Raw genomic sequence first — 18,309 nt, forward strand, 5'->3', positions numbered from 1 at the left:
GCCATTATCGTCCGTTTCAGTATCCGTCTGTGTGTATACTTGCCCGTTGAAATCGGTAATTGCCCGTCAAATTTACGGGTGGACGGGTCTCTGCCTAATACCTTAGGCTCCAGCTTGCCTGCGACCCTGTGGAACACGATAAAGCGGCTAGAGATAATGAGATGAGACATGAAGTCAAGAAGAATGTGGTCAACACGAGTCCCAGTCAGTAGTCATGATTCGTGGCCTCTTTGGCCTTCCACATGAAACAGAAGGCGTTTTCCAAACCCAAACAGGCGGATTATTTGCACCGTGACATTCTTTCTTCAGTGGGAATTTTCCAGTCAGAGAGAAGGGCTAAGAAGTGCACACCTGCAGGGGCCACACCCAGAGGAAGAGGCGCACTGACTTCCAGCTGAAGCTCACTCCGGTCCTGTTGAACTCGTGGTCAGGAAGAGCTGGAAGATGGTAAGAAGGCGGGTGGGTTTCTCTCTTTTCTCGGCGCTTGTTGTGGGGAGAGTGGCAGTAGTGAGTGGCAGTGGGAGCAGTGGGCGGGCTCAAAGGCTTTCAGTCCCAAACGGAACTCCACATTTAGTTCTGTTTCCTGGCAGCGCGTGCTTCAACCTTGAGGAGTCACAAAACCAGTTTAATGCGGTTTGTTGGCTTTAAGGATTGAAACGATTACAATAAACAGACAGATCAGACACTTTAACCGGAGTTTTAATCCAAAAACAAATCGCTCATCACAAACTTCTCTCTGCCTCACAGTCTCTCAGATAGTTATGTTGGGGGCGTGGTCACAACCGGTGTCGACGCTGTTCTTAGGGGTGTGGCCAACAACAATAACACTCCTCCCATAACCACATGAAATAGTCAAGTTTATTTGTATAGCGCTTTAAACAATAAGCATTTGTCCCAAAGCAGCTTGACAGCATTTTAGTGACTTAAAACGTGAGCTAATTTTATCCCTAATCTATCCCCAATGATGTGGCAAGGAAAAACTCCCTCAGACGCCATGAGGAAGAAACCTCGAGAGGAACCAGACTCAAAAGGGAACACATCCTCATTTGGGCAACAACAGACATCATGACTATAACATCTCATCTCATTATCTGTAGCCGCTTTATCCTGTTCTACAGGGTCGCAGGCAAGCTGGAGCCTATCCCAGCTGACTACGGGCGAAAGGCGGGGTACACCCTGGACAAGTCGCCAGGTCATCACAGGGCTGACACATATGCCGCTTTTCCACTACCAACGCTGAGCCGTGCCGTGCTGAGTCGAGCTGAGTGGGGCTGTTGGAGTTGCATTTCAACTACAACCGCGCTGAACCGTGCTGGCTGGAAGTGGGTGGACACATTGGGTGGAGTTAGCGAAAGTGGGTGGACATCACGTGATGTCGTTAGGCGGCGCAAACAGTGACATCAGTGACCTTTTAAGCGGTAGTCTTACGACCCGGATAGTAAACAATAAACATGGAGGACATGGAGTCGTTAGTGTTGCTGGTCTTGGTGCTGTGGCTTGTTGTCACCGACAACGCCAACAGATACTGGCAAGAGCGTATAGATGAGGCGAGGCGCATAAGGCTTCAGAAATTCTCGTAATTCGTAATTCTTCTTCCGGGTTTACGGTGTTTACAGATCCCAGCGTGCTGGCGGGGCGTGTGTGGGCATGTGAGGACACTCCTTCTCACCAATCAGTGCACAGGGGAGTGTCTCCTCACGCCCCTAGCCCCACTCGGCTCGGTTTGGCTCGCTTCAGCCCCACTCCAAAACCGTGCGAGTTTTGGGTGCTGAGCAGGGCTGAAGCGAGCTGAGTCATGCTGTTCTGAGGTAGTCGAAACGCGAGCCATGTCGGGCTGAAGTGAGCTGAAAAAGGGTAGTGGAAAAGGGCCAATAGACACAAACAACCATTCACACTCACATTCACACCTACGATCAATTTAGAGTCATCAGTTAACCTAACCTGCATGTCTTTGGACTGTGGGGGTGTGGCAGCGGGGGCGTGGCCAAGCATCGGTCTGTGACAGGAGGGTGGAGTCAGGGAAGGTAAGTGGCAGAATCACTACACCTGATGTCAATTAACCTGTGTTTGTGTGTCTTCCCAGTGACCGCGCCCTATATAAAGAGAGAGAGAGAGCAGAGCAAGGCAGCTCTCTCTGGAACCAGTCAACTGGTGTGTTCTGTGTGACTGGATATATTTGTCTCTGAAAAGAACACATCAGTTGACTGGTTCCAGAGAGAGCTGCCTTCCTCTGCTCTCTCTCTCTCTTTATATAGGGTGCGGTCACTGGGAAGACACACAAACACAGGTTAATTGACATCAGGTGTAGTGATTCTGCCACTTACCTTCCCTGACTCTGCCCTCCTGTCACAGACCGATGCTTGGCCATGCCCCCACTGCCACATACCCGATGCTTGGCCACGCCGCCGCTGCCACAGGGGGAAACCGGAGCACCCGGAGGAAACCCATGCGGACACGGGGAGAACATGCAAACTCCACACAGAAAGGCCCTCGCCAGCCACAGGGCTCGAACCCGGACCTTCTTGCTGTGAGGCGACAGCGCTAACCACTACACCACCGTGCCTCCCCTGAGTGCAAAACTGTTCACGACAACTGCAGTCCTAAAGTTAGCAAGCCAACTGTAGTCCTCAGCCATAAAAGCATTACTGTAAGAGTCCAGAGCGTCCTCCAAGTGTGACTTTCAACTGTCCATATAGGGCCGTCCTCTACAGGAGCGATGTGATGAGACTCCAACCAGACACGGCATCAGGATGGATCCAGCAGGTACGAGGAGCAGAAGAGGTTCAGCATCTCAATCTCAGGATTGACATGTAACTCAAAGGGGGACGGGGGTGCACAGGTTGTTGGGTATGCCCAATGTCACCTGAATAAGTGGGAACAGTATACATATTGTGCTGGGACTTCGGCAACTAACTCTAACAGCATAACTAAAAGGAGAGAGCCAGAAGGTAACATAGGCATGAGGGAGCCCCGGGACATAAAGCAGCAGCCACTACACCGTCAACAAACTCGAGTGGGGACTGACAGCATCCATACATCCCAGTTTACCAAAACACTCTGTCTGAATGTCATCTCATCTCATTATCTCTAGCAGCTTTATACTTCTACAGGGTCGCAGGCGAGCTGGAGCCTATCCCAGCTGACTACGGGCGAAAGGCGGGGTACACCCTGGACAAGTCGCCAGGTCATCACAGGGCTGACACATAGACACAGACAACCATTCACACTCACATTCACACCTACGCTCAATTTAGAGTCACCAGTTAACCTAACCTGCATGTCTTTGGACTGTGGGGGAAACCGGAGCACCCGGAGGAAACCCACGCGGACACGGGGAGAACATGCAAACTCCACACAGAAAGGCCCTTGCCGGCCACGGGGCTCGAACCCAGGACCTTCTTGCTGTGAGGCGACAGCGCTAACCACTACACCACCGTGCCGCCCCTGTCTGAATGTATACTTTGTATTAAAAATGTTCAAATAAATATATTCATTATCATGAAGTAACTGAGCCTGAGCTATCTGCCCAGTTAACTTTATATTTTACATATGGTTTCTTTTATTATTACTTATTCATAGATATTTTATCGTTGTTTTTTGTATTTACATGTTTATTATCGATATTAATAAGTATGTAGTAGATTTAACCGTATCAGTAGTAGCAGTAAAATGTTTGCTCGTCATTGGCAGGTTGGTTAATAATTTTGTACATCAGTCATTGTCTCAGTTCAGTCCAGTCAGTCTTTCACAATCCAGACAGTTTCAGCTCTGCTCACATTTACATCACCTGTGATGGGCAGAAATGCATGAAGCCTGTAAAAGTTGAAAAAAAAAAAAATCAAAAAATCTGAAAATGAATGATGGGAAGCAAAATGGACAACTTTTGTCCCTCCCCCCTTTTTTCCTCATCTTTCAAAAAAAAAAGAGAAGTGCTCAGTGGATAGTGCGTGCTCAGTGGATAGTGCGTGCTATCTGTGAATGAATGGTACAGACCGTACACTGCTGCGTGTCTGATGACATTTGTTCCTCGTCTACAGGAAAAGTCAGGAGGAGTGCTGAGTGGCGTTTTCAGACGCTCTCCCAAACCTGCTCAGAACTGCGCTGATGGCCAGGTAGGAGAAACATCTGTACGTCAGAAGAGCCGAGAAAACACACTCTTCATCTGCTTTTCACTGATCAGAAGTGCACTTAAGAGTGGAACTGAAACCAACAGAATTCAGTTTCTATTCTAAGTGTATTTTAAGTTTGCTAACTTTTTTTTTAACTCAATATATTTTCTTTTATTTTAAAATTTAATATTTAATTTAACAAAATGGATCTTCTTCTTTTCTTCCTGTTCCTTTCACTTCCCATTTTCATTCTCTTCCCTTTCCCTTCTGTGAAAAACGTGTGTGTGTGTGTGTGTGTGTGTGTGTGTGTGTGTGTGTTTGCTTCAGGGTGATGGGAGCTCAGACATTACAGAGAAGAAAGACAGAGCAGATGAAACCCCTCCTGTCCCTCCAAGACCCAGTGAGGAGGTACAGTGTGTTACAGTATAATGATGAAAAACAGAGATTGTGATGTTTGTGATGATCAATTTTTCTGTTCATCAGGAGCTCAGAAACTCCGTCACACACCGTCTGAGTGTAAATCCAACTGACACAGATCATAATCAGGTACAGCAGAGATTTAATTGCTTTCTCTTTTACCCAACATTCACACTAGCGAGAGACAAAGTAATGTTTTTTGCGTGTGTGCGACACAGAGCTGTGATTTCAGTGACATCCAAGTACCATTTTCTTAATTCTATCCAAATTCACAATGATGCTGGAAAGAAGAAACAAATCCAAAACAGTCAGCTTTAATGTGTCCTTGGATGAAACCTATGGCGCATGTGGTGTGACGTTTCTTCAGCTTCCTGTTCACAACTTTAGTTCTTACCTGCAATTAGTTCCTATTTATTTAGAAGCATGATTTAATCTCGTCCTGTCATCTGCGACCTCTCACTAATGTGTCTGGAGATATTATGAAAAAAAAATGAAGCTTGGAAGGAAGTAGCAGAGAACATTGGTGTTTCTGGTGAATGTATGTATCTAGTACAGTTAGCTTGCTTTGCTAATCTAATCTGAGAATGAAGCAAGAAAATAATGAGCATGTAACATAAATTTTTTAAAAAATCATGCTGATTAGTACATTTAAAGGAGAACTGAAGGCAAATTTATTATCAAAATTCTATTTATCTCATTTTAGTAAATATAGGAATGCATTTTTGATCGCTATGTTGTCACTGCTGTAGCAAGTTATGAGTGTTTGAAATATGCTCTGTAATATATCAGTCCATATGTCAAAGCAATGGCCGTAAACGAGATTCGTTGAGACCTGTGCGAGACATCGTAGGACGGAAGTAAAACGTACAGGAAATCAAAGTGACCAACGTCTGCCAGTGTTGTCAAAAGACGCACACGCCCTTGCTCGAATGCTGATGTAATCAAACCGGAAGTTTATGGAATCAATTTTGTGCCAAAATGTTCATAGAATACTTTTGAAATATCAAACAAAAACGACAAATCAAAATACAAAAAAAGTCAATTTTTTTTAGACTGGCAAACAAATTATTTGTGTAATCGTGCAAAATATCAGTCTATTACTCTTCAGAAACCTTTTATTTTTGTTCCGCGTCTTTCTCAGTTTTGTTTGACGTAATTTATTTTGGTTGCGATTCCAGCTTTCTCGTTTGCGCTCCCTGACTTTTTGCTTGCAGTTTTGGCACAAACTTCACATGTGGGTGGGCTGTCCAGGAATGCATTCCCATTGGCTAACTTGTGTTTGACTGACAGCTCTGCTCAGCCATTCCCTACTCGGATTCTGGCGGACTGTTTGACGAGTGACCGATCCATTGACGGTAAACAAGGATCGAGTGGACTTCGGTGGCGACTATGATACTGAATTTACACTTTGTTGAATTAATTCAATATCATAGTCGCCACTGAAGTCCACTCGATCCTTGTTTACTGTCAATGGATCGGCCACTCGTCAAACAGTCCGCCAGAATCCGAGTAGGGAATGGCTGAGCGTAGCTGTCAGTCAAACACAAGTTAGCCAATGGGAATGCATTCCTGGACAGCCCACCCACACGTGAAGTTTGTGCCAAAACTGCAAGCAAAAAGTCAGGGAGCGCAAACAAGAAAGCTGGAATCACAACCAAAATAAATTACGTCAAACAAAACTGAGAAAGACGCGGAACAAAAATAAAAGGTTTCTGAAGAGAAAAAGACTGATATTTTGCACGATTACACGAATGATTTGTTTGCCGGTCTAAAAAAACTGACTTTTTTTGTATTTTGATTTGTCGTTTTTGTTTGATATTTCAAAAGTATTGTATGAACATTTTGGCACAAAATTGATTCCATAGAAGTTTTGTTTGTTTTGATAGCAATCAGGAAAGTTTGAAAAAAGTAGGCAGTAATCGTCATTTAAACTCCTTTTTTTTTTTTGTGCAATATTTCATTTGGAGAACAGTTTTCAAAATGGCGGCGCTGACACGACGTAATAAACGACGCCTGCCATGGACCAAATGAACTAAAATCAACATGGCTAAATACCAAACAGGCCGATAAGTATAATATTTAATTGCAATTAGTTGCCAGTATGAGTCACGATACAAGGTTACTAAAACCAAAAACGTAATTAACAAGTTAATTAAGAAATAAAGCAAGTTTAAAAATGACTTCAGTTCTCCTTTAATTTTGTGTTTAACTAGTTAGTGCTTTAAATCCATATAGCTCCTACTGTTTCTCATTGGAACTATAAATACATGATCTAGGCCACACCTACAAGAAACAACCAACATGAGTGACATCAGCTGGCCAGTGATGACGGTTTGTTTTGCCATAGTTGCACTTAACAGTTGGCAAGAAGCTGCTATGTGAAACTCCAACAGAACTACTGGCCTGAGTTAAGGTTAGCATAACGTAATGTAGCCTACCATCAGTCAACAAATCTCAGAGGGGAGGTTGTGATCGTCCCTGATGGGCTGCTGGTCACGTTCTGATTCTGAAATGCAGTTAACACACTAAGGGCCCGTTTACACGAGGACGCTGTCAGGTAAAAATGACTAAATATTTTATCGGAAGTGCCTTTCGTCTACACGGGGACGGCGTTTCCGAGGCTGAAAAACGGAAAAAATTGAAAACGCCTTGCAGAGTGGATAAGTTAAAAACAGCCCCCGTTGCATATCCGTCTAAACTACCCAATACGCGAAACTCTGCTCGGATCTGCTCACGTCGGGTACGCGTTTACGTCATACATATGTCATATACTGTACATGCCAGCCCGGGAAGTAAGAAAGTAAAAAAGTAAGAGCATGTCTGATTACATCGATCCAACGGACCTTCAAGCTGCTCTGGCAGCTTTAATAAACGTCCAGGAGTCCTTCGAACATCTATACCAAATCTGCACATATACCGTTAATGAACAGAGGCGGGTATAGTATGCTCTTACTTTCTTACTTACCATAGCCAGAGTAGTCAAAGTTTTCGCGGCGCAGATGTGTAGATCAGACAAGACGGAAGACGTTGTGCATGCGTGCAGACATAGCGGAGGTCTTTCACAGCACCACCTAGCCGCCTGGCATGCACATCCAATTGAATTCCACACATTTATGCGCCACCGTATAGACGCAGATTTCCTCCTTGAAAACGGTCGTGTAGACGCGGAAAAAAGTGAGAACGAAAACGGACTTTTGCGTTTTTGTTTCAGACCGTCCCCGTGTAAAGTGGGCCTAAGCAATTCCTACAGCATGCCTGCAAGACACCACTCTAACTTCCCCTTCTCCATTTATTAATGTACCTTTTGATTTTGAATGAATTATTGAGTGCATTCTTGTAATGTGCAGGGTTTTATACCTGTTATCCAATAAATCTGACAGCTAGTACTTTTGCTGCACAGACCCTAGCACTGCTTATTGATGGATCATTTGTGAATGAGTTGGCACTTTTTGGTGAACGTTGAGATCTGACTCCTTTATGAGAGCCTTTTTTATTGTTCTGCATCTGAGCTAAACTTTCATTTAAAGTATCTGAAATTTTAAAATGATCTTAATAATTATCTCGCTAAATACAATCAAATTTTCCACAAATGCAACAGACACCAAAATATTAAGGAATATGTGTTTATGAAAGCACACACTGTCATGCTTCGCCCCGGACATCCACCCCGGAGATTACGGATCTCTCACGCCAGCGCCGATCCGGATCCGGGACGGGAATTCCATCTCACCTGTATTCACTTCCTGGTTTTCACCGCTGCTTATAAATACGCTGTTCTCAGACTCTGACTTCGCCAGAATGTCTTGTTTTGCTACTCTAGCTGTTTCTGTGCCTCATTGTGGTTCATGGGTTTTCTCTCTAGCTTATTTTTCTAGTTCATGGTTCTATTTCGTTTCTCCTGACCGCCAGAGGCGGTGCTTTCAGCACATGGATATCCATCACACGAACGTGCAGGTCGAGTAATAGTAACAACAAAGTCACGTGTGACCTGGGTGACGTCACCCTGTGACCCCGGCATAAAAGACCGGTAAACCCAGGAAGTGACCTCTTGCATCTTCTCGCGTTTGCAGGTTGCGAGTTGGATTGGAATTTGGACAAAGCGCTGTGTTAGTTTCGTTACCCGTAGGGTTGGGGCTGTGCTTACGCCTCCTCCAAGAAACTGCGTTAAGTCCACCAATTCTCTTTCTCTTGTCGTTATATTCGTATTGATTTGTTACTCCGTTAAGCTGAGTGCTCTCGCTCGGTGGAGTTACCTGATTAGCCCTCCGGGGCGGTGTCCTCGCCGCTGGAGGCCGGCTTGTTTTTTGTTCAGGTAAGCGGTTTTCATTCATTTAAATTAAAGCGGTGTTTCTCGCCGCTGTTTATCAGTTCTGTGGCGCACGGCGCCTATCCTTGTTAATATTCCCGACCACGGGTGTGTTCGCCCAGTCGTTTTTCATCGCCGCCTGATTGTTTATTTTGGGGATACTTACTTGGGGTGTTCTCGCCCTATTTTTTAAGTTCCCTTCTGCCAGCCAGGTGTCATGGACCTATTCTCTCGCTGCGCCAACTGCCGGGCCCCCCTCGAGCCGGAGGACGGCCACCGCGAGTGCCCCTCGTGCCTGGGTATTGATCACCTGCGGCAGGGGCTGACGGACATGGCCTGCGCAGACTGCATGTGCCTGAGTGTGGCTGCGCGGACCGCCAGGCTGGCTCGGTTGGATCCTCCGTCTGACATCCCCCGGGCCTCGGGGGGACAGGACATGGTGTCGGCTGCAGCAGCGGGGCCCAGCAAGCGCCGTGGGGCTCCCCCACGCGTCTCCGCTTCTAAGGCGAAAAAGAAGCGCTCGGGCGATTTGGCTCAGAAGGTGGAGGTGATGTCCACCGAGCTGGAGGAGATGAAGGCCCTGCTGGCGAATCTCCAGCCTCCACCACAGGGCAGCAGTGTTCCCGCAGCCACCCCTTCTGCCTGGCAACCCGACCATTCACCATCACCAACGCTTCTGTCACCGGCCGTTGATGCACGCGGCCTGGATGAACTGTCAATCTGGGCGTCAGAGAGCTTTGACTGCGGTGGGTCTGACGGTCACGACTCCACCTCTCCGGCCGGTTCCCAGGCCACCAGCCATGGCACCGTGACAGCGTCGGAAGGCGGACGCTCATCCATCCAGCCAACGCTGAGGGCTGCATTGGCCCGTCTGGGGTTGGACACACCCCCGGTGGCCCAGCATCAGAGCGCTTTCTTCAGAGGTTCCACACAGCCTTCCTCGTTGTCTGTTCCGCCCTCGGCCCCATACATCGAGGAGTTACAGAGGTGTTGGGCGGACCCTAGACGCCTTTCCCACCTCCCTAGTGACTGCAGGGCCCTGGCAGCAATGCAGGACGCCCCTACCTACGGCCTCCAGCAGATGCCCAACATTGAGCCCTCCATGGCTGCCCTCGTCCTTTCACCCAACGAGGCTCTGCGGCCTGACGCCCGATGCCCCCGCACCCAATACCATGCGACCGACGACCTCATCGTGCGGGGATACGACACGGCGGCACGAATGGGTCGTATTGACAATTCCATGTCCCATCTGCTGCTGGCCCTCGCCCAGACGCTGGAGGGGACGAACGCGGCATCACGGGAGCTGTGTGACGCGGCTCTCCAGGCCTTTGCCTACTCGTCGCGGGAACTGGGCCGGCTGATGTCATATCTCACCCTCGCCCGCCGGCAGATATGGCTGGCACAGTCCCCTCTGGCCGAGCCCGACCGGCGTGTGCTGCGCTCTCTCCCTGTTGTCCCCGGGGAGCTGGCTCCGCTCAGCAAGCCCTGGACCGGAGTGCCCAGGTCGTCAAGGCGCGACAGCAGTTCGCTGGCCTCCGCCAGGTCCACCACCATGGCAATGCTGCCCAGTCCTCCAGGGGGCCCACACCGACTCTGTCTCGGCCACGCACCCACCAGGAGACCAGACGGGTTGATGACTTTCGTCGCCCCACCACCTCCCGGACCCGCGGTGCCACCCCCTACACCCAGTCCGCTCCTCGTCGCCCCCATGGTGACTGATGGGGGCGCTCTGGACGGCGCTGACATCAGCGCGCCGGCGGTCGGCCGCTTTTCCAGCGAACAGCTCCAAAGCTGGAGAGCGTTGACCCCAGACCCCTGGGTGCTGGTGACCCTCACCGAGGGTTACCGCATCCAGTTCTGCCGCCGCCCGCCACATTTTCATGGGGTCAAACACACCACCGTGAGCCATCCGGGGAAGTCCCTCGTCCTCCGGCAGGAAATTGCCACCCTCCTGGAGAAAGGAGCAATCTCTCCCGTGGACAGGCAGAGACAGCAAGGTGGGTTCTACTCCAGGTATTTTCTGGTTCCGAAGAAGGACGGCGGTATCCGCCCGATCCTCGACCTGAGGTCCCTCAACTCCCACTTGAAGACCATGAGATTCCGCATGCTGCGTACAGTGGATGTCTTGCACCACATCCAGGCGGGTGACTGGTTTGCCACCATCGACCTGAAAGACGCCTACTTCCATGTTCCCATTGCGCCACACCACAGGCAGTTCCTGCGGTTTGCCTTCGAGGGCCAGGCTTTCGAGTTCAATGTTCTGCCCTTTGGGATATCGCTGGCACCCCGTGTGTTCACCAGGTGTGTGGCAGCGGCACCACTTCAGGCAAGGGGTTTGCGTGTCCTGCCTTACCTGGACGACTGGCTCGTCTGTTCACGGCCAGCAGCTCAGGCCCACACCGACATCGCGACTGTGCTCTCACATGTCGCAGAGCTGGGGCTCAGGGTGAATTACAAGAAAAGCTCGCTGGTGCCCAGCCAGGAGATGACTTTCTTGGGCATGCACCTGGATTCGAGGTCATTGATGGCAACCCCCTCCCAGACCAGGATCCACAACATCCGCCTGCTGCTTGGCCGCTTCGGACGGGGCAGGTCACTCGCCCTGAAGACCTTTCAGCGCCTGCTGGGCATGCTTACGGCAGCCTCCTCCCTGGTCCCGCTGGGACTCCTGGACTTGCGCCCGCTTCAGAGGTGGCTCAACGGTCTCCACCTCCACCCGGTGCTGCACGGGCACAGGCTCGTGAAGGTGACGGATACTTTTTTCAGGCTCCTCCGTCCATGGAGGAGGAGGGCTTACCTTCTGCGGGGTGTTCCGCTGGCGGCTATCCCCTCCTGGAGGGAGGTCATCACCACGGATGCTTCCCTGGGAGGCTGGGGTGCAGTCTGGCAATGCCGGACCGTCAGAGGCTACTGGAGTCCAGGGCAGCGACAGCAGCACATCAACGTGCTGGAGCTACGGGCTGTGTTCCTCGGCCTACAGCACTTCCTCCCAGGCCTGGCCGGCAGACACGTTTTGGTGCGGACGGACAACGCTACGGTAGTGTACTACATCAACCACCAGGGAGGCACCAAGTCCCTCCAGTGCTTGGAAGTGGCCGGCCAACTTCTGCGGTGGGCCCATCGACATCTCTTGAGCCTGCGTGCCATGTACTTGCCAGGCACTGCCAACAGGGCAGCGGATCTGCTGTCCCGCCAGGACCCCGATCCCGGGGAATGGAGACTCAACCCAGCGGTGGTTCTCGCCATCTGGGAATGTTTTGGCAGGGCAGAGGTGGACCTCTTTGCCTGCCAGGAGTCGACACACTGCCCTCTGTGGTTCAGCCTCCACGGCCCCAGTCCCCTGGGCCAGGATGCGCTGGCGCATGCTTGGCCGAGGCAACTGCTGTATGCCTTCCCCCTCTGCCGCTGATCGTGCCAACCCTACACAGGGTTGCGATGGACCACCACGGGCTGCTGCTTATCGCCCCTCGGTGGCCAGGCCGAGTGTGGTTCCCCAAGTTGCTGCAACTTCTGAACGGCGACCCCTGGTGCCTGCCAGTGAGGACGGACCTGCTATCACAGCTGGGAGGGCAGATCTGGCACCCGGATCCAGCCCGTCTGCAGCTCTGGGTGTGGCCGCTGAAGGGCCGGACCCCCTGCTAGGTCTTTGTGAGCCGGCAGTGGTCAACACCATTGCAAGCTCTCGGGCACCCTCCACCAATGCCCTCTACGCCAACAGATGGAGGCTTTTCTCCAACTGGTGCTTAACTCGGGGGGAGGAGCCTACATGCTGCCCCCTGCCGACCATTCTACTGTTCTTCCAGTCTCTGTTTGATAAGGGTCTTACTCCTGCCACCATCAAGGTCTATGCAGCTGCCATCTCTGCTCAGCATGCCAGAGTTGGGGGAAGGACCGTGGGGTCCCACCCCTTGGTGGCATGTTTCTTGAAGGGTGCTCTCTGGTTGAGACCCCCCCGACGGAGCCGGGTACCCACATGGGATCTTCACTTGGTGCTGCAGGCTCTCTGCAACGCACCGTTTGAGCCCCTGCTCACGGCAGACATTTCATGGCTCTCCCTGAAGACTGCTTTTCTTCTGGCCATTACATCGACGAGGCGCGTCGGGGAATTACACGCGCTGTCAGTCAGTGGGGAGTGCCTGCAGTGGCACTCCGGCGACAGTGGGGTCACTCTGTGGCCTAACCCCTCTTTCCTCCCGAAGACCCTCTCTGCTACCTTCGTCAACCAGCCCCTTAGCCTTGCGGCGTTCGAGGCGGGCCATGGTGAGAGGTCGGAACTTTTGTGCCCAGTTCGCGCCCTCAGGGTGTACGTGTCCCGTACAGAGGGCTTCCGTAGGAGTGACGCCCTGTTTCTGTGCCACACAGGGCCGAGGAGGGGTCTGGCGCTCTCTAAGCAGAGGCTATCCAAATGGATAGTCGAGTACATATTATATGCCTACAGGCACAGTGGCTCCCCGATTCCTCCGGCTGTCAGGGCGCACTCTGCACGGGGCGTGGCGGCCTCATGGGCATCACTGAAGGGCATGCCCCTTTCAGACATATGCAGCGCAGCCTCCTGGGCTTCCAGCTGCACCTTCACCAGGTTTTACCGTCTTAATGTCGTCCCACATAATCCTGTGGCGACGGCTGTCATTCCAGGCCCGTCGCAGCAGCACTGAGTACGGGTAGGCACTCCTCATGACCTGGTTGGTATTAGTCATCCATGTGCTGAAAGCACCGCCTCTGGCGGTCAGGAGAAACGAAATAGAACAAGGGTTATGCATATAACCGCGGTTCTATGAGTTTCAGATGACCGCCAGAGCTTGGCAGTCACTCGGAGTGTACACGAGAAGATTTGCCAAGAGGTCACTTCCTGGGTTTACCGGTCTTTTATGCCAGGGTCACGGGGTGACGTCACCCAGGTCACACGTGACTTTGTTGTTACTATTACTCGACCTGCACGTTCGTGTGATGGATATCCATGTGCTGAAAGCACCGCCTCTGGCGGTCATCCGAAACTCATAGAACTGCGGTAATATACATAACCCTCGTTTTTTGCACTAGCGCATTTTTCTTGATCATGGTTTTTTGCTCTAGCATTTTTGTCCTTACCTGTCTCATGTTTTTGTCAAGTTTTTTTGGCTCTTTTTCCCAGGACTATTTTTGCCATTTGTGTTTTTGTCCTGTTTGTTTACCTTTTTGGCACACCCTTTTTTCCCTGGATTAAATCACCTTATTTATTGGATTACTGTCTGTGTTCTGCTTTTGGATCCTTCTCACCACACCTCCACCACCCCTAACACACACACACACACACACACACACACACACACACACGATGCATTTCACTTTAAAAATGTATATTGAAAAAAAATGCCAAAAAATTTCATTTTGTTACGTAGAAGGAAAAGTGTGATTTCATTAACCAGTAAATGTGATGAGTAGGCAGGTATGAACAATTGGTGGTCAAGCTATCACAAATATGTCTGGTTTCTGAGAGAAAAGTTTTGTTGGGGAGTTGAAAGAGTCAGTTCCTATTAATGAGCTGAGCCAAATGATCTCACTCCCTAAAAAGAGCTGAACTTCCCCTCAGCTAGCAGCCAACCTCAAGCCAGCATTTATGCCTGGAGCAAACATGGTAATTTAGGATATCTATCTCATGAAACTATCTAGTATTTTAAGATTATTTGGATCATCATCTTAAAGCCCTCCAGGTGTGGCCATTCTCGGGGCTTGGCAGGACAGTTGTAGATCTTGCTTTGCCTGGGCCTTGAGCATGTGCTGGCAGATGATTGGTGCCACTTTGTTGATCCCCTCTCGCATCTGTTGCCTATGCTCAATGAAGATGGCTGTTCTTCCCAGGTATGTTACAGCACCTGGGGAGCAGTTGGGGGTTAGGTGCCTTGCTCAAGGGCACTTTAGCCAAAGGCCATCCCATGTTAACCTAACTGCCTCTCTTTGAATTGTGGGGGAAACTGGAACACCTGGAGGAAACCCACGCAGACACAGGGGAGAACATGCAAACTCCACACAGAAAGGCCCCTATCAGCTGCTGGGCTCGAACCAAGAACTTTCTTGCTGTGAGATGACAGTGCTAACCACTACACCACTATGCTGCCCAGTTCCTGCCATCCTCATCCACCACATGCTGCAACATCCTCTTCAGGGTCTTGTTAAAGCATTTGACCAGGACATCAGTTTTGGGGTGGTACATTGAGGTGCGGACCTGCTTTACCTGCAGCAACTGGCAGATATGTGTCTTCATTCTCAACACAAAGGGTGTGTCCATAAGAATGTTCTTTAGGAGGCCCACATGTGAAAACAACAGGACCAGTTCTCTGGCAACGTTCACGGAGGATGATTTTTGGAAGGGAGACTGCCTCAGGGTAGCAGGTGGTGTAAATTACAATGACAAGGATGTACTCATGGCCCTGGGGCAAATTTTGTCAGGGGACCCACCATATCCATGCTCACTCTCTTGAATGGAACTCCGATGATGGGCAGGGGAATGAGCGGTCTTGGTCCAGGTTTCTTTGGGGCAGTGTGCTGACATTGGGGGTAGTGGTGGCAGAAGTTTTTCACCTCTGCATTCGTCCCTGGATCTTCTCAAGGGTGTTCTGCACTGCCAGGTGGCCACCCAAGAGGTGGAAATGGGCAAGATTCCATACCAGTTCCACCTTTGAGCAGAGAACAAGGAGTAGTTTGGTGGGCTGGCCCTGATGCACACTGTGGACCTGTGTGAAGTTGGCACCCCATATGGTGAAAACGTGCACAAACGATGCACAAACAAATGAAAAGGTTTTTATTCAAATTTTCAACATATGGGGTGCCAACTTCACACAAACACCATGTGGTGATTACAGTTGCCCTTGGTGGACAAGAAGTAGGAGGTCGGGAGAGGCGGCCCCAGTGGTTGATCCCTGCTCTGGATGAGTCAAACCTACTCCAGCAATGTTTTAGCTGTTCATTCTGGTTTTCTTCTCTTGCAAAGGTCCTGTCATTCATCACCTGCTGAAAGACATGTGAGAGTGGGTTAGTGAGGGTTTTTGACTCCCCTTCAGTGGTTCTGTCAGTATTGTCCTCATGTTTCCCAGCCAAGCACATGTGGTAGGGCAGGTTCCAGATCTTGGGTGCAGCTGTCAACATCATCTGCTGTCCTCCATATGGCATGCAAAAGTTTGGGGAAGATGGGCCAATCTCACCCTAGGAGGAGGGGGACCGGGAGGTCAAGAATCATGCCTACGGTAGCATCCACTCACCTCTTTCACCACAGACCTGGACATTGGCGATGGCCACCTCAACTATGCACGCATGTGGCCTTGATGGTGCAGGTGTGTCCCACAGCCTAGGGGCGTGGGTGGGGGTGGGGGGTCATGCGCAAATTCTCCACCACTGTAGCAAGCTATAGCAGTTCAACACCAGCACAGTAGAGGAATACAAGTGCTCTTTTTATTTTCAGTGTAGAGGTTCATGGGGGAATATGGGAGTGAGAGAGAGGATCAGGTGTGGTGATTCCAGGACAGCAGCAGGAATCTGGTGCTCACTATGGCTGGTGTGAAGTGGAGGAGCCAGCCAGGAAAAACAGTGATGTCCACCTCACTAGAAGATGAGTTTAATGCATGCTCTGCTTGCTTTGAGGTGAACAATACCTACCCAGCTGTAAGGCTTCCTGAACTGCAGAACAGCTGTGCCAGATGTGTCTACTTCCTCCAGAGCGACTTAGTGAACATTTATTATTTAAATTTTTTTTTTTTTTTTACACATCAATCTCCCTTATAGAGCAAAGCAGTTGAGGGTTAAGGGCCCAGAAGGGACAGCATGGCATACTGGGATTTGACCTCACAACCTTCTGATAAGCAGTCCAATGACTTAACCAATGAGCTACTACAATGAAACATGAACCCACTCCAGTTTGTACATCACTCCAAAAGACCTATGGAGGACGCTATTGCCTTTACAATACACACTGCTCTCAGACACCTAGAGAGAAAACAAGAAAAAACCTGCAACTGTGTGAACTAAACACAGTTGATTTTTATAATTTCAGTGTGGAGCTCAGAAAATCCACTTAAGTAGCTGCGTAACCCGACTCTGAATACCAGGAATTTTCCCCATGAAAATACTGATGTAACTTTTGGACTTAAATCACAGACTCTGAAAATGAGCACTTTTATCTGAAATACTAGAAATCCACTGATGAAATGGTGTGTGTGTGTGTGTGTGTGTGTGATACCAGATGGAAGATCAGGAAGTCGGCCAGCGCACTGAGGTAGAGCATATTTACTTTACAAGTTCATCAAGTAAGAATAATAATTACATAATGTGCAGAAACTATAATTTATTGTCGGAATATTTAAATGAACCCAGGTGGTGATGGAGCCTTGACATTTTGCTCAGATCTAAGAAACTTCAGTTTGCTGAAAAATAATGCATTAAAATGTTTTGTGTAATATTTATACACACGCTCACAACACTGCACGTTTGTGTAACAGGACGACAGTGACGAGTGTGTAAATGAAGCCGCTGCTGCAGATATGAGAGAGAAAGTACTGGTCTAATCATGATGTCTTATACGTTTCTGTTCATTTCTCTTGGAGAATTTAATAAAAATAATTAATAATAATTTTGTTTATCCACTAAAGCGAAAGAAAAGGAAAGGAAAGAAAAACAAGAATCCTTTCTTGCCTCATGTGACAGCAAAGGTAGGGGATAAAAACTTCCTCTGATGTTTTTGTGGGTTTTTCATTTGAAAACTGTAAACATCCTGCTATTGGATTTCTGATTTGACATAAAATCTCATCTCATTATCTGTAGCCGCTTTATCCTGTTCTACAGGGTCGCAGGCAAGCTGGAGCCTATCCCAGCTGACTACGGGTGAAAGGCAGGGTACACCCTGGACAAGTCGCCAGGTCATCACAGGGCAGACACAGACAACCATTCACACTCACATTCACACCTACGCTCAATTTAGAGTCACCAGTTAACCTAACCTGCATGTCTTTGGACTGTGGGGGAAACCGGAGCACCCGGAGGAAACCCACGCGGACACGGGGAGAACATGCAAGCTCCGCACAGAAAGGCCCTCGCCGGCCCCGGGGCTTGAACCCGGACCTTCTTGCTGTGAGGCGACAGTGCTAACCACTACACCACTGTGCCGCCCGACATAACATTTATTTAATTTCATATTTTATAAGTTCAATTTGGTACCTCAACTAATCCATGCATATCTATTTCTTTTTATTAAGAACTGAAATGAAATGCCAGAATGTTTTTACTTGTGTACAATTATCTATCTTATGTAACAGCTAGTATTTTGAGATTACTTGGATCATTATCTTGAAGCCTACCAGGTGTGACCCTGCAATACCACACTTACATTCTTGACCACAAAGAATGAACAAATGTCTCTATCTTTTTAATGCGATGACTGCCCATGATCTAGTGTATTAACCTTTGGATGTGTGTGGAATGATGGGAAATATGAGGGATGAGATTCTGCAG

At 49.3% G+C, this 18,309-nt stretch overlaps 1 protein-coding gene across 5 annotated transcripts in view; it reads left to right on the forward strand.

Annotated features, from left to right (window-relative positions):
- Positions 1-215: 215 nt before the first annotated feature.
- The window catches only part of LOC132890631 (nucleolar protein dao-5-like), a 47,838-nt gene continuing 29,744 nt past the window's right edge, over positions 216-18,309 (forward strand). For 2 of the 5 annotated variants that reach the window (XM_060927675.1, XM_060927712.1), the window contains exons 1-7: positions 216-459; positions 4,038-4,127; positions 4,437-4,517; positions 4,593-4,655; positions 17,045-17,077; positions 17,301-17,354; positions 17,451-17,510. In XM_060927675.1, the coding sequence (XP_060783658.1) occupies positions 445-459; positions 4,038-4,127; positions 4,437-4,517; positions 4,593-4,655; positions 17,045-17,077; positions 17,301-17,354; positions 17,451-17,510 (396 nt within the window). In that variant the 5' untranslated portion in view covers positions 216-444. The remainder of the gene's footprint in view (positions 460-4,037; positions 4,128-4,436; positions 4,518-4,592; positions 4,656-17,044; positions 17,078-17,300; positions 17,355-17,450; positions 17,511-18,309) is intronic. The other 3 variants (XM_060927685.1, XM_060927695.1, XM_060927703.1) reach the window with 3 other exon arrangements.

Source organism: Neoarius graeffei, chromosome 1 (assembly GCF_027579695.1).
Source record: "Neoarius graeffei isolate fNeoGra1 chromosome 1, fNeoGra1.pri, whole genome shotgun sequence".
NCBI lineage: Eukaryota > Metazoa > Chordata > Actinopteri > Siluriformes > Ariidae > Neoarius > Neoarius graeffei.